General features: G+C 42.1%; 1 protein-coding gene across 6 annotated transcripts in view; it reads left to right on the top strand.

The window, feature by feature from the left end:
• The window catches only part of MAD1L1 (mitotic arrest deficient 1 like 1), an 894,370-nt gene extending 877,812 nt beyond the window's left edge, over nucleotides 1-16,558 (top strand). For all 6 annotated transcript variants that reach the window (XM_074208800.1, XM_074208802.1, XM_074208803.1 and 3 more), the window contains one exon: nucleotides 15,494-16,558. In XM_074208800.1, coding sequence (XP_074064901.1) covers nucleotides 15,494-15,652 — 159 coding nt within the window. In that variant the 3' untranslated portion in view covers nucleotides 15,653-16,558. The remainder of the gene's footprint in view (nucleotides 1-15,493) is intronic.
• Nucleotides 16,559-16,946: the final 388 nt, after the last annotated feature.

Here is a 16,946-nt window from a genome sequence, read left to right as displayed (position 1 = left end):
AGAAGATCAGGCTAGAAAGCTAGGTTAGAACTGATTATCCAGTCCCCTAGATGACTGGCTAAGAAGGTAGGACTATCTTTTAGGTAGTCAGGAGACATTGAAGGTTTTTGAGCAAAAGAGTGACATGATGTGAGTAGTGTTTTGGTAAGACTGATCTAATCTATTAGAACATTAAGCAAACGTCCCCCAAAACAGTATTAACATACCATAGTAAGATGTCTGGTTACTCTGGTTCTAAGACAGTTCATGCAAAGAATCCAGGCACAGACTCAAATTGTTATGTGCCCACAGACAGCTGTATCTTCTATATGCTTGAAAAAATTCAAGCCTTACACTGCTAACATACTCAAAAATTTGAGGGAAAATCAGCTGCCTTCTATCCCCCCCCTCCCCTCACTATGAGGACTCTTTAATGAAATCAGCCTATTCCATTACTGGATAACTCTAATTGCTAGAAAATTCTCCTTTATGTTAAATGAAATCTTACTCCCTGTAGCTTCTAGAATGTCGCCTTCCTCTTCTTCAAAATAGGCCATCATGTCTATGAAGGCAGCTATCAGAGAATCATTGAATGTGAGACTTGTAAAGGCTCTGGAATATGATAATCTAGAGAGGGAAAATGAGAATATATTAAATAGCTTTTTAAAAAGAGAGGTCCCTAAGTAATATGAAGTAGAAATATGGGACTAGATTCTTTACAAAAATGTTAGCAATGAAAGACAGAAAATGGTCGAGGGGAGAAGGGGAAAATGTGAGGAAAGGGCCTTAGTGAAAGGAGAAGTATAGGGGCGGCTAGGTGGTGTAGTGGATAAAGCACCGGCCCTGGAGTCAGCAGTACCTGGGTTCAAATCCGTTCTCAGACAACAATTACCTAGCTGTGTGGCCTTGGGCAAGCCACTTAACCCCGTTTGCCTTGCAAAAACGTAAAAAAAAAAAAAAAGTATAACCCAAACAAGAATCCAAGGTCCTCAGAGAAGAGCAGTTCAAAGGGGTGCAAAGGACATTTGTGAAGGACAAATTAGGGGGAGTAGTCCTAGATATGTGAGATAGATAGATAAATAGATAGATAGATGCTGGCTGGCTGGCTGGATAGAAAGATAGATCTCACAAATATCTAGGACTACTTCCCCTGTTTTTTTCCCTTAGATATAGATATATTTGCCTGGTTGTTCTTGATATCCAGTAAGTATGCATTTGAATGTATGCTCTTTGATTTCTTTTCTTTTTTCTTTGTACCTGGACAACTTAGCCTCACTCTGGAGAACTGTTTCTGGTCCATAGTGGTATTGAACCCATTTCCTCATTAAACCCAACTTTGGCATTGTAGGGAAAAAAAAAAACTTACTTAAGGCTCAGATGTAGAATTTCCCCAAAAGGGCGGGGAAAATGGAACAGGTATTTAGTTCCTTGCAAAAGAAATATCAAAACATAAACAATTCTCAAAAGAGCATATTGATATTAAGAATTAAACTAAACAAGTGGCTGTTCTAAGTACACACAGCTGAGATAGTGATACTTAAAGCCATCTCATCATGAAGCTGTTTGCAGGATTGTATGTAGATTAATAAGCATTTTACATTTCACCTTGGCTCTTGCCAGTCACTCTCCCTCAAAGTTCTTGTCTTGTGACAAGGCAGTCAAGAGTCTTCCACTTCTCTTGCTAATGGTTGACTTCTCTGATTCAGAAAAAAACCCTTACCACCAATCAGCCCCACTCATTAGGCTCAAGACCTTTGGACCTCTCAAACATGAAAAGTTACCTTCAAATCCTTCCTTGCCTTCCTCTGCCATCCCCTAAATCATTCCTCCTTCACCTATTGGTCCTTTTCTATCTTCACCCCTAGATGCAGTTTTTACTTCTTTCAGTTTAATAAAAATGTAATCCAGGAGACAAGGTTCTACAAGTCATGATAGACCCTAAGTAAGTGGGGTAAACTGGGGTCCCTGTCATATTACTGAATGGTGGGCATGACTGCTTTATAGACCACCCCTTTAGTGAAGTGTCTCTTAGATATAGGCAGGGCCTGCCATGGCTTGCAGCCTAGCTCAGGGAGAGGACTCCAGCTCTCTCTCCCTCCCATTTAGATAAGACAGTCTTTACTCTTAGGGTCCAAGCCCTCACTTCCTGAGAAAAGTTCAGGAGTAGGGTTAGTTTTTCCTGATGATCACTTCCTAGAGAAACTGGGGGTTGGAAGAGTCTTTGAGGAGCCTCCCCCTGAAGTAAGGACCCCAGGAGCCACCTTTACTTTTTTCTTTGTCATCTGCTTCTTGTACTGAACTTGGAGTTCACTGAAAAACCCATCCAATGAACTTGCCAGACATGCCTCAAAATACAAGGGTACAGCTATAATGCAGGGGCAGAGCATTTGACAGCAGGTCACTCAAGTATTCCCTACTCGGGAAAGGAAACAGGAGAAGAGACACTGACCCCTCCCGGGGCCAACAGATCACTCAGGGTTTCCTGTATCAGCCAGCGCTGGTCACCAGAGGGCCTCACCAGAGGGCCAGGAGCAGTCTCTCTAGCACACCCGAATCCTGTTATATAGGTGGTCAGCCGGAAGTAGGCAGGGGACATCTGGACGTGTTCTGTCCAATCCATGTTATATCAGTGCAGGGTCTGGCCCCATAGTCAATGTTTTCAGAATGCCTGCTGATTAAAAAAAGAGGAGTATTGCTTTATTATAGTTCTGGTATGTAAGAAAGATGGGCCTTGAAGGGAAGGGGTTATTAAGTCACTCAAGAAGCTTCATGAAAACTAGTGAGTCCCATCTGCCTCCTCTGGTTTCTGCCCCATTCATTCCATCACTACTGTGGCCTCTCATATGAATCTGGGTGTTTCTCAACCTGCCTCAGGAGCAGATGCAGGGTGGGGTGGGGGGTGGGGTGCTTGCTCTTGTAAAAAGAGGCAAACCTAGCCATTAGACATGGGTGAGAGCAAGCTGCATCTCATTGTCACTACAGAGCCCATTTCAAACCTGTGATGGAGGTTAGGCTTGAAAAGCTACTCTTGTTTTGGAGCACAGTTCAATGGTTTTGCTCAAATATTCTGGCTTTCCTGCCTCCCCCGGGAGAAGCCACCACCACCACCACCACCACCACCGCTGCCGCCACTCCACTGCTGCTGTGCTGATCCATCCAAAAACAGGGTTAACCCTTTGCATGGGAACAACAGCTTCCATAGTTTGTTCAAAGAACTTTTCAGCTAGAGATATTCCATTTGGCCAGTTCTATGTAGGCCGTATCTGTAATAACAAAGCAGAAAAAAGGGGGGGAGGCATATGTCTAAGAACTGGGCCACTGGCTGGCATTTTCTCAGGGGGTCCCATGTCTGCAACCTGTTCACCTATTTCTGGGGCTTTGCTGTCCAAGTACTCTACTTAAATATTCTCCAGGAGAGAAACAGGTTTTATAGTAACTTAGCATTCTTAGAAGCAAAAATGATACATCTCGGGAGGTGGCTAGGTGGCGTAGTGGATAAAGCACCAGCCTTGGAGTCAGGAGTGCCTGGGTTCAAGTCTGGTCTCAGACACTGCTGTGTGGCCTTGGGCAAGCCACTTAACCCCATTTGCCTTACAAAAAAAAAAAACCCTAAAAAAAATGATACGTCTCAGGATCTGTAAAATGAAGGGTTGAACTAGATTCTCTCCAAGGACTCTTCTAGATCTATAATGACTAATAGGGCCAATCTGCAAAATCTCATTCTGAAAGATCTTATTTTTATAGACTCTTCAAGGAGATTTCCCCCACCACCATCCTTCCTCCATACTTCCAGCCTCAAATTAACTGAAATTTCAAAGTCAGAAAGTTTTTTTTTTATCTTGTCTCCCCTAAGTCCTTCAGCGTTCACTTTAAGTCCATTGTCTTCCACTCAGGAATGATGCAGAACAGCAGTTGGACTTTTGCTTGATCAATCCTTTATGGGCTCAAGGATACTGCTTCTAGCCTTTTTAGGCTTCTCCTCCCATAGATCTTGCCTTCTTGTCCTTGATGTCCCTCATGGGATCTTTTGCAAGTTCCCTTCAAAATGAGCATGAGCAAATCAGACTAGGAAACAGTGCCAGCTTAGACACTTGGAGCTCATGAGGTTTTTGTTTATTTACTCTAGCTTTAGTCACCACATTCCAAAAAAGTCAATAGGACGTCCACAACTGTCATTTTTCTATGAAATATTTCCCTGTTCTCTCATTTTCAAGCCTCTCCTTATGCCCCTGCCCCCATCCCCAACTCTGGGAGACAGAGCAACGTGTGACTACAGCCAGCATCAGCAAATTGGGACTCAGAAAGGATAGAAACTTTATCCTTCTGTGGAGGAAAAACCAACAGCTCAGTAACTGAGCTGTACACAAGTCTCCCCAGCATTCACTGCCACGATTAACTTCAGATCCCACTCAGACCTGCCTCTCCTGCACAGATAGATAAATAGGGTGGAACAAATAGAAAGGGTAGACCAATTCCACCTTACCTGCTTCTCTTAAAAGGGCTGAGTGCTGACACACAGCTTTATCTGTAATGCAGGTCTCTGCCTTCCAAAACATAGATATAAGAGAAAGAAAGCCTTGAATAATTTACCAATTTCCAGGGTCAAAAGGAAGATTCAGAATGTTGTCTTTTCTCTTGGGGACAGCTAATCCCAGCCCAGCCCCTGGGAAGAGATGCAATTGTCTACCCACATTTCTTTTCTCCAGAGAGGGTCAGTCAGGGATTTTGTGCTCCCCAGGTACCCCTCATCTCTTTCCCTCCCCCCTCCACCCCCAGCATCCCCTGCCTAGACGTAGAGAATCAGGGAACTGATCAGCCCACCAGCTGAGCTGGACAACCAGACCACTTCGGGCCTAGCATGGGATGGGAGCTGCCTCTGGCCCTTCTGGGTTTTGTGGTGAGCCAGGGAGAATAAAGGAAGATGCCCGTAGGGCATTTGCTTAGTTGGTAGGTCAAGCTGTAGTCTGGTACAGGTTTCGAATAAAGGGAGTTTGCAAAGAGGTTCTGGCATATTGCAAGTGACAGACTAAAGGGTGGCCATGTGTTTTGTCCTTCCACGGAATCCCTTGGAATCAGCCAGGGAAAGGACACTGGGAAAGACCCAATACAACTTCTACCATCTGCACATTGTGTGTAGAACACTATATGGGATATGTGAGGAGGTCCAAAAAGATTGTTGAATTTGCTAATTTAATGAGGTGACTACTGTATCATAAGGTTCACCCAAAGAACTTTGCTTGTTCCCACTACTTTCAAAAATCCCATCCCTTGGCTTTGGTCCCAAATATTACTCAGATCTCTGCCTCCTCTGATCCAGGTGCACAGGATAGGTTCTGAAAGGGAGACCAACCAATCAGGCAGCCAAAGCAGCCAGGATTCCCTGAGATGCTACTCTTGAAAGCCAGGGCTCCCAAAGTCATCCTTACCCCAACCCTTCATCCTCCTAGAAGGTTTTGAAAGGTAGCACTGATATTTCAAAAAGAGGACTGGGCAAGTTGTCAGGACACTCGTATCTAGTCTTAGTCTTACTCTAAACCAGGTCTGTGTTTTTCTGCAAGTCACTTGAGCCTCAGTTTCCTTATCTGTCAAATGGTAAAGTTTGGACTCTAAGGTCCCTTCCATTCTATGATTCTATGGTCTTGTCTTAGAATGCAATATGCTGTAGACTCTTGCTAATTCTTCTTCATGTGACAAGCCCATCTTCCATGGTGTTTCACTTTTTGCTATTAGAAGTGACATTTTCAAAAGTAGGTAATAAAAGAGAATTAGTTCAGGTTCCAAAAATCGTGAAACTGGAAACATGCCAGTCCCTTGGAATCCCTGAGTTTGTCTTCTTCTTCTTGTTGTTGTCCTTTGTTCTCGAAGACCTTGACTTCAAGTAGATAATGTCATGATTTAAATGTAATTTGGATTAAAGTGAGGCGGTACTGTGCATAACCATCATTCTCACTCTCTCATGGGAACCCAGAAGGAACAAGATGGCTGGTATTGGCCTGGGCAGAGTAAGACCTTGGCCTTTTAGCTAGAGGTCTTTCCCATAACTCCAGGACACCAGGTGTCAGGCTTAATGTTAGACTTAGTGACATCCACTGCTAAGAGTTGTCCCAAAGTCATTTTGGGAAAGGGACACATCACCCACTTGAAAAAAGAAAATGAGACTGGACATGAGGGGGCTTAGGAAGGCAGCATGAGAACCACTCTCCCAACCAGCCTTCCTCAGCCGGAGCCCTCACCCAGGGGAATGGGCTCCACCCAACAAACCTTCCCTTAGCTAGCTAGCCAGCCTACCTTTGTGCTTTCCTCTCATTTGCTTATCCCTTTTGGGACATTTCTGCAACATCTTGCACCAATTTATAAGGTGTGAGCGCCAGAATCTCGCTCAGGGATCATCTTTCTCAACCCCCTCACTTTACAGAGAAGGTATGGGATCTGGCAAGGTGAATTAAGTTCTCCAAGGTGACGCAACATAGTGACCACTGACTCGTAACCTGAAAGCTAGAAGGGACCTTAGAAACCAGAGTGTATCCCCTTCATTTTATAGCTGTGGACATAGAATTTCAGAGAGATGAAGTAATTATTGAGTGAGGTGGGGTGAGACTTGAACCCTGGTCTTCCTGACCTTAAGCCCCAGTAATCCATCAGCTATGCCAGTACATTTATCAGGACTAGAATACAGGTCTCTAAACTGCAGTCTTGTATTTAGAATGCTGTATCTACTCCTCTGTCAATCTATTTATCTCCCAGCCTTCAAAATCTTTCTTAAAAATCTCACCCCTGGGAAATCTTCCCTGATTCATCACATCTATATTCACTCATGTTTATATATTTGCTGGGCAAGTCATCTGACTTTTCTCACCCTCCATTTCCTTATCTATAAAATGAGAATAATAGTACCTAATTCACAGTTGTTGTAAGGATGAAATGAGTTAATATAAAGGACTTTGCAAACCTTAAAAGCAACATGTAAATGTTAACTATTATTATAATTATTCAGCAAACAATAGTACCTATTATGTATGAGTCAGAATGACAGTTACTGAGAAGAAAAAGATATAGATGACATAGACCCTGTCTATGGAGCTTACAATTTAATAGGGAAGAAGACATAGACTTAAATGAGGACAGCCAAGTAAAGATCTAGGAGAAAATGAAGGGAGTGAGATCAGTGTCATCTGGAGGGGAGCGGAAGTAAGGCAAGGGAGAGGCATCAGGGAAGACTTTATGAAGGAGGTGACATCTGAGTTCAGTGTTAAAGTAAGAAAAGGCCTTCAGAAGACAAAGAGAGAGGGAATTCTTTTTAGATATGAAAGGTAAGCATGGGCAAAGTCATGGAGATAGGAAAGGATAGGACAAGAGTGGCCTAATTTGAATGAAATATAGTTAGTTAATTCTATGTAAAATAAAGATGCACAAGATGAAGCTAGACAGTGTTGTTTGAAACCAGATTGTTGAGATCCTTAAATGATACCACATCAGGAGCTAATACTTTATTTGGTAGTCAGATTAGAGCCATTTAAAGAGTTTAAATTGAAGAAGAGAGAGAGAAAATTTGGAACTAAAATTTTTTAAAAAATGAAAATAAGAGAAACTGAATTGGGAAGAAAATAAAAACATTTAAACTTTTGAAAAAATTATGGGATGAGAGCAGTACATTAAAATGTAGACTTAGTGACAGGATACTTGGGTATCAGTATAAAGGGTGGGTCAAAGACGAAATGATCTAGAAAGGCAAAAATATCAATTGGGAGACAATGACGGTAGTCTGGTCAAGTAGTATGGTGGCTATGGGGGTACAAAGGAGGTTAGAGATATAAGACAGAATTTGGCATTTGATTATAATAACAATGTTTGGCCTTCATTTTCGAAGAAGACCGTGACATCAGGGAGGTGATTCCATGACAAACATGTGAATTTGAGTGAGGGGGATCCTGTGCTAAGTCACCAACTTCACTTTCCCCTCCAGAGCCATCCAGGTCCAGTGGCCAGATATGAATCAGGATGATTAGAGATGGCCCTGGAAGCAAGGCAGCCAGGGTTAAGGGACTTGCCCAAGGACACATAGCTAGCTAGTAAGTAGCAAGTAGCACAATGCTTTGAACCTAGTAAGTCCTTAGTAGATATTGTATTCAGATTTGAACTCCCATCCTTCTGAATCCAAGGCCCAGGCTCTATCCATCGTGCCACCTAACTGCCCCTGGCATTTTATTAAATGAGGGGGAAGAAGCAAAACTATTTCATTTCAAGGTTGTAGCCTATGATTATGAGTAGGAAAAAAAACAGTGTCATCAGTAAAATTCAATAAGCTAGAAGGCATGTGTGTTGGATTGGAAATGATGAGTTTGGTTTTAGAAGTACTGACGTAGAGGCACTGACAGATCATCTAGGTAAGACTGTGCATCTGGCACATATTTGGGCATATCGCTAGTCAACTTTGCAACCACTGCATATTCCCTCACTCCCCAGGGTTATGTTTATGAGTAGATGTACTTCTGTAGATAGCCATCTTATGTCATCTATAATACCCTAAGAAAGTGGAAGGCAGAAGGAATATTTTTATCAGAGGGCAATGAGAGGAGAAGTAAAGGAATTCAATTCAATTTCAATTCTACAAACACTAAATGCTTATTATTAAAGAGAACTAGGAAAAGCCTAGAAAGCAACCTTAGGTTTGGGTCCTAGATTAGAGATAAATTAGGACAATTAAAGAGAAGGAAGCAACTGCTAGTGGAACACCTTTTCTTCTCATCCCACCTTCATAAGAAAATATGAAGGCTTTTAAGGCTTTTTAAAAACTGTTAGAGTTTTAAAATATTGACTTTTTTTAGAAGCCTTTAAAGATGTTTTTAAGAGACATTTGGTGTTCCTGGGCAAGTCACTTAACCCTATTACCCACACACAAAAAGAGACATTTGGGGAAAGTGAATATTTTATAAATCTGGTGGAGATTTTGAGGGTGAGGGGAGTGAAGATCAAGACATTAGGGAATCTTTTGACATAATTCTTCGGTTTCTCAGAGTTTGACTTTGATGCTGTTGTTGCATCATAAGCATGACTCTGTGACTGCCTTTGGGGTTTTCTTGGCAAAGATACTGGAGTGGTTTGCCATTTCCTTTTCCAGCTCATTTTACAGATGAGTAAATTGAGGCAAAGAGAGTTCAGTGACTTGCCCAAAGTCGTACAGCTAGAAGGTGTCTGATGTTGAATTTGAATTCAAGTTTTCCTAACTCCTGGCCTGGGGCTTTATCTATTGCCCCTATCTAACTGCCTTGGAATTTGACCTAGGGAGAAATAAAAATGGGCTCTTAGGCCCTATTTTTCAGTTTGAAAAATGAAAATAATAAAACTACAGCAAAATGCATCAAATCAGAACAGTATTAGATACTCTTTACAATATTGGGAAGTTCTGTGATTACTTACATTCAATAATGCTGATTTGCCCTGAGGACCAGGGGACCTTTCCATCTCACTTGCAGCTTAAAGCTTTCATATTAGAATGCAAGCTCCTGGGGCGGCTAGGTGGCACAGTGGATAGAGCACCAGCCCTGGAGTCAGGAGGACCTGAGTTCAAATCCAGCCTCAGACACTTAATAATTACCTGGCTGTGTGGCCTTGAGCAAGCCACTTAACCCCATTGCTTTGCAAAAAAAAGAATGTGAGCTCTTTGAGAGAAGGGTCTGACTTTTATATTTGTCTCACCATCTCTTAGCACAATACTTTGAACATAGTAAGTCCTTAATAAATATTATATTCGTTTATCCACTCAATATTTATTAAATGTGTGTTAACACATAAGGCAATGTAATAAATACTGGTGATGGGGAAGAGAGGCAGTAATATGAATGAAATAAATGACCTTCCCTCAAAGAGCTCATAGTCTAGTAATGAAGTTAAGATAAGTAAATAAATTTAACCTACTTCAATTCATTAAAAATTAAAATGCCCACCAGGTCTACCACAGTACTGAGTACTGGGGAAGCAAGGATAGGAAAAAATACTAGTCAGTACCCTCAAGGAGCCTACAGCCTAGTGGCTAGTAGCTAGTTAGAACATGAAAACCTAGTAAGAAAGGTTAAAACAAAATGCTGTTATATCACTGGAGAAAGAAGTTTTGACAGGAGATCAAGCAAGGCTTCTTTGGAGAAATGGTATTTGAACCAATCATTAAAGTTTGGATAAGAACTGGGTAGAATGAACTGAGAAGTTTATTCCTAAAAACCTATTTTAGTGAGTTATGGTATTTCTAATCTGAGTTTCTTAGCCACTAAGAGTCTCCTGGACTCCCCAAGAGACTCCAGACTTTCAGACCAAATTCCATTTATTGGTGTTCCTCCAAGGAGTGGCTTCTGACCAAGGCCACTGTGCCACCTTGTGGTCAGACCAGGCAACTGCAGTTCTTCCCCCCCCCACCCCAACAGCCTTAAAGTCCTGGGGCTTTCAGGAACCAGGCCCCTCACCACATGCACAAAAAAAGTCTCCCAGAACTGCAAAACGGCAGAGTTGGCAGACTGAGTCTGCAGTCTGGTCTTCCATTTGTAGCTACTAATAGAATATACATAGGCAGGAGTTCTCATGCTACACCTTAGATCCTTCTGCACTTTATTGCTTGATAAGGCTTGCCTGGGAAACTTTCTCTGTGTGACCTTGAACAAGTCACTTCATTTCTTTATTCTCTCCGTATGATGGAGCTATGATAGCACTGCACTGCCAGTGGTTAGGAACAGAGCGCTAGGGAACTGTGATCATTGCCATTGCTGACATTTTCCCCCTTCCCTCGCATAGCTTTGCCTTAGCATGTGCTCCTTCTCACCCCAGACTTGACTCAGAGTCAATGGAAGACAATGGCAAAGTGAACCAGCCTTAAGGAAGTGCCTGTTCTGCAGCAGAATAGAGAAGCCAGGACACCTGGTGCGCATGTTGGCTTGTCCTTAAGAATTCCAGCCCCTCTCTGGGCCTCTGCTTCCTCATCTATGGAATGTAGGAGCTGAAACAGATGATCTCCAAGGTCCCTTCCAACTCTGAATCCCATCAGAGCTATGGGGCTCTGCTAGATAGCTGAACCACAAAGTTAGATCAGGATGGGGGTCTGACAGAGGAAACTGAGGCCCAGAGAGATACGGTAACTTGCCTGTGTTCCCAAAGATCTATTTCAGGCCTATTAACATGAATGTATATTAGATTCAGTGTATATAAACTACATCCATACATTCAATATACATATAATGTAAACATACATTCAATGTACATACAATGCAATAAGGGGAAACAAGGAAATAGAGAAAAAAGCACAAGTCCTGAGTTCAAATTCTGCCTCTATTGCATCCTACCCATTTAACCAGACATTCAACCCCTCTGAATGCCAGAATGAAGGACAAAACATCCACATGTAAAATAAGGAATTGATCTAAGTGAGCAGCAGGATCTACTCCAATTCTAAATATGATCCTGTGGGTCTTCTCTAGGAATTGTCTGTCAGAGTTCAGTCAGAAGATAATTAGAATAGAAGGGAAGGGAAACAAGGTGTCACTATGAACCCATGAAAACACAGTCTGCCTATAATTTGTAAATCTTTCTTGCCCATAGACAAGAACCAGGTTAAAGAGAGAAGAAGAAAAAATAAAGAATAAAAGATAAGCCTTGCAAGTGAAACAACTCAATCTTCATCTATTTTAATATTTTTTTTATAAAAAGTGGGCAGAGGACAGAGAAACATCAACACCAATTAAAATAATTTTGTTCAAAAGTTTAATAAAGGGGCGGCTAGGTGGCACAGTGGATAAGCACCGGCCCTGGAGTCAGGAGTACATGGGTTCAAGAATCCGGCCTCAGACACTTAATAATTACCTAGCTGTATGGCCTTGGGCAAGCCACTTAACCCCAGTTACCTTGCAAAAAAACCTAAAAAGAAGTTTAATAAATATAACTCTTATAACAAGGTGACCAAAAGATCCTAAAAAGCTACTGCTAACAAACACTTGGCATACTTGACAACCAGAAAGAGGACCACCAAAAGAAATACCAGTTTAGAATATTAAATTATTTGTAAAATCTTTTGAAGAAAGATAATGGAAGATTATGAGAAATATTGCCTCATAAAATACAGAGAAGTAGAAGGTAAAACTAATTTAAAGAAAGTTTAGCAAGACATATAAGTAGGCAGTCATCCCTGGGGATTTAAGGATGAAAATGGAAGGAAGTCCACAAACAAGAAAAAAAGTAGAAAAGATCTGCATATATTTCAGTTTCTGCCTTCAAGGATGGTAGAGCCACAGTACTTATATTGTGAAATCTGTCCTAAATGTAGTCACAGAGGTGGTAAAAACAAGAATTAAAAAATTTAAATGAGAAAGCATTTGCATTATAACAAGTGACATAAAGGAGACTTATGGAAAAGACAAGTGTACAATGGTAAGGACATCAAGGGATCAATTCACAAGGCAACTTGAAGGAGAGAAATATATTAAAGTATTGGGGGGAAATATACTGTGTTAATACCATGAAAATAAAAGGCCACCAATAACACAACTGTTCTAGTTGCTGTTGCTGTCATAGATATATTTCTTTCTTAGCTATACAAAACTTTCATGAACACATCTACATCCATATTAAGACATTCTCAGTGAGGGTATTGAAAAACAGATTTTTGCAAGCAATGTAGCATTATGAAACATTAAAAAGCTTAGAGAATACAAGACTGTGCTATGCTTATTGGTTGCTGATTGCTGAAAGGTATTTTTCTTTAGTTAGAACAAAATGTTATCTTGAAAGTCCTCTTCCACTTGCATACATCAAAGTCATTCAATATTCCTTGAAAAAATGTAACAGAGTTCACTGATACTCTCTCTGATCCCCAACAGCATAAGAGGTATAAGTTAGAGACATATTTTCTGAATATATTTGCCATCATGTTGGAAGGAAATCCAAAATATGGTCTAGGTTAAAGAGGAATTCTCTATGGCAGATGAGATCATCTTGATACTCATCTTTGCAGATGCTATTATTCTAGTTACATCACAAAAGAATTTGTCCCAAACACCTACACAGGAATGACTAAATAAAAATATCTGTAGCTCAGATGATGACATGAAGTTGGATCAACAGCCTGTATGTTTATGTTAATTGTATATCTGTGTGTGTCCATGGGTATAAAATGTGATCATAAGGGAATAGAAGCTACAAACAGTCAATGGGTCGGACCCAGTATTTACTGGGAGAGTGATCAGAAAACTGCCTCAAACTTCTCTCAGAAAAGAAATATCTTTTCAAATATTTTACCAGTAATGTTATATGACTATGAGATATAGAACATAGAAGTTTTGAAAGAATTAAAAATGAGTGTCACAAAGAGAGCCTTGAAAAGACATTTGGTGGATATGAGCAAACTGAAATGTAATAAATGAAGGATTTCTAAGAATATCAGTAAAAGATGTCATGAGAGAAACAGATGATGGAAAAAGAAAATGGACTTGCCTTGTGCCAAAGTGGGCTGAGTGCTCTATCTGCATCCTTGTGATGTCAGAACATGAGGAAGGCTTACAGCAAGTTGACTGAACTACCTATGGGGAACTCCTGAGAGGATGTGAACAGGAGTCATGCAATCTGAGGAAGCATAGATGGGTTGTAATCAGTATTATTGGTGGGAACATCTAAATTGATCAAAGTAATCACCATTTGAGAATGGTGTCTGCTTTCAAAGAGTTTATTGTCAGAGTTCAAACAACAGCTAGAATGCATTCAGTAGCCCAGGAATAGAAGGGTGTATCTCCAGTAAAATAATCTATGAAGGAAAGAAATGAAAGAAGCCTAGAAAGGTAGTTATGGGTCAGATAGTAGAGATCCTTAAATGTCAGGCTGAGGAAGGTTGGACTTTATTTAGGGAGGAAACACAGGGAGAGGAGGGGGAAGGGGGATTGGAAATTTGATTTAAAAATATTTGCTTTTGGGGGCGGCTAGGTGGTGCAGTGGATAGAGCACTGGCCTTGGAGTCAGGAGTACCTGGGTTCAAATCTGACCTCAGACACTTAATAATTACCTAGCTGTGTGGCCTTGGGCAAGCCACTTAACCCCATTGCCTTGAAAAATCTGAAAAAAAATTTTGCTTTTTATGTCTTTGGACCTAAATATTCATGACTTTGGTGATGGGAGAGCTATGGAGCTTCCCCCTCACCTCTTCCCCCCAAAATCTGCATTTAGGCTTCCAAGAACATTCCAGGGCATGGGTACCCAACTTTTTAGCTCTTCTGGGCCTCATGTCCCCCCCAAAAAATTTATCAAGGGCTATATATACAATTTAATATTTATTTATATCATAATGTAACCCATATTACCAATGAGTATAAAAATAAAATGTAATGATGCTGCATGAATGAACTTTGAGGGACACATATAGCCCACAGGTTAGACATACCTGTCCTAGAGCATCCTGGGATATAGATGTCATCATTCAGATCAGCAGAGTTATTAGCAGTCCTAGGTTATATCAGTGAACCAGTATATGTTGAGTATGGGATAGATGAAAACAGAGAGGCCTAGGAGTCAGGAATCCTGAGGTCTGATCCTGGTTCAGCCATCAACCATGGTTGTGTGACCTTGGGTATGATACTTTCCCATTCCAGGCCCCGGCTTCCTCCTCTGATAAGTGAAGTTGGGCAAGGTGATCCTCAAGGTCCCTTCCAGTGCCAGCAGTCTATGAATTGAAATGAATTTCATTTCCTTTGGCTGAGCCTGCCTTCCCAGGAAAACAGCCTCCCCAGAGCAGCCCAGATTTGTGTTTCTTGCCTGGGTTGGCACCTGTTAATATTTTAGCCCCTGGAAACTGCATTTTCCCTCTTTGAGGCAGTTTAGACGCCCTTCCTGCCACCAGGCAACTCATTATGCAGGCGAGGTTCACACAGAGGGGGATTGTTTAGAGAGCCTGGAAACGCAGAAGTTTAATAATAATGGTCCAGTTAGACTCCATGTTGCACACCTGCTTGGCAGTGGTTACCGCTACCTTGATTAGGCTGTGATCTACACAAATGATGACTCCGTGGTGAGGGAAGGGCAGTGTTCCATCACAACTGAAAGGAAGGAAAGACATTACTGGCATACTAACATATCTCTCATCTCCCCTCTTCTCCCCTCCACCCCAACCCCTCTTTATGTTTCTATTTCCTCATCTCTCTCCTCTCCCCTCCTCTCTCCCTTTTCCTGCCCTTTTCATCCTCACTTCTCCATCTTCTCTTACCTCTTTTCCTTCCCGTTTTTTCATCTGTTCTCCTCTCCAACCTTCCCTCCCTCCTTTTGCCCATTCTCTTTTCCCTCCTCCTGTCTATGTTTGTCCAAACTCTGCCCCTTCTCTTCACCCCTTTCCTTTCTCCTTCTCTCACCTGTCTTTACTTCGTCATTCTTTATCCATGCCTTCTCCCCTATCACCTTTCTTCCAATCTTCTCTTTCCCTTTTCTTCTCTTCTCTCCTCTACTCCTTTCTGATTTGCCTGTCTTTTTTCCTCTCCTCTCTTTTCTGATTTCCCTACAGGCCTCTAACCCCTCAAGAACCAAGATGCAACTTCTGGAGACAGAGTTCTCCCACACTGTCCGAGAGCTCATCGACCTGCATCTGCTGCAACAGGACAGCATCCCCGTCTTCCTCAGTTCAGTGACTCTGGACCTCTTCAGCCGCCAGACAATCACCTAAGCCAGCTTGCAGCATCTGAATCCCAGTGCCTTAAGCAACTCAGAGGCCACAAGAGCTTTTAACCTGCTACCCCTGGTCCCCCTCCCCACTGTACTCACTCCAAATAAAATAATCCCTTATTTTCAAAGTGATTTTAAGAGAAGGATAGAGCAAGTGGCCTTACCTTCTCAGATACCATTTGTCTCCCCTCCCCTCCCCACCACGATGTCCCAAACATCCTTTCCTGTCCAGTTTGACCTAATCCTGTCACCCTAGTTTTTGATAAATATATATACATCACCATCTGTCACTTCCCCAGATATCACTGCAGAGCCTTGCACACAGCTATCTCCAAGGCCTCCTCTCTTCCTCTGTTCTCTTTCCCAGGTAATTTCCTTGGCCTCAACAGATGGCAATAGCCCCAGAGGCTAATTGATGCCATCTATGAGTCCATTCCTTAGAGAACACCCCATTAAGGGCAGTAGAATAAGTGCACCAGCATCCCCTTGAAGGTTCAACCACCTCCAGGAATGGATCCACCACTAGGAAACTGACCTCAGGCCCTCACTTCCTAATCCTTGTTGAAGTGACACCTTATCCAGCCCCAGCAAGTGATTGCCTTAAATTGATTAAGTTCCCATGGTTAGCCAAGTCTCCTCCTCTCATTGACATGTCCCTTATAGATGAGGCTTAGAGCTCACTTCAGTTTTTATCTGATTGTCCTTCAAGCCAGAGTCTTGAAAGGGTGAGAAATAAGGGGTTGAGCAGCCTGCAGGGTCCCTGTGTATTCATCTCCTCTGCCTTTGTGACCCCTGCCCCCATCCCCACCCACTCTTCCAATCACAGTGGTCTAGGAACCATCATTGCTATGCTGAAGCATTTGTTGTTTGCCACTGAATAGCAATAAAGTTTTCTTCTATCCCTAGAGTTCCACTCCTGTCCAGGTTTGTGTATATGTTTGTTTGGGGTTTCTGCTTCACTTCTATCCATAGTGGTTGAAATATAGTGGCTAAGAGAACGGGTAAAGAGGGAAGAGCTGTTCTAGCTAGTGGAAGCTCAACGGGAGCAAATGTAGTTGGGGCCAAATGAACTCTGAGGGGTCTACCTAGAACACAACTTCACTCAAAGCAGGTAACCCATTCCCACACTCTAACCTAACTGGTTTCGCAGGGGTGGTTGATTCCGGGGCTTCCCAAGGACAACAAGATGAAGCACTGGCAAAGGGCATCCCAAGAGGAAAAAGAAATATTCCCCCATCAAGAAGGAAGTGCCCCCTCAGGTCAGCACCCTCAAGAGAAAGTCCCATTTTCCCCAA

Source organism: Macrotis lagotis, chromosome X, assembly GCF_037893015.1.
Source record: "Macrotis lagotis isolate mMagLag1 chromosome X, bilby.v1.9.chrom.fasta, whole genome shotgun sequence".
NCBI lineage: Eukaryota > Metazoa > Chordata > Mammalia > Peramelemorphia > Peramelidae > Macrotis > Macrotis lagotis.
The sequence above is the reverse complement of the archived record's forward strand: the minus strand, read 5'-3'. Positions and strand labels throughout refer to the sequence as shown.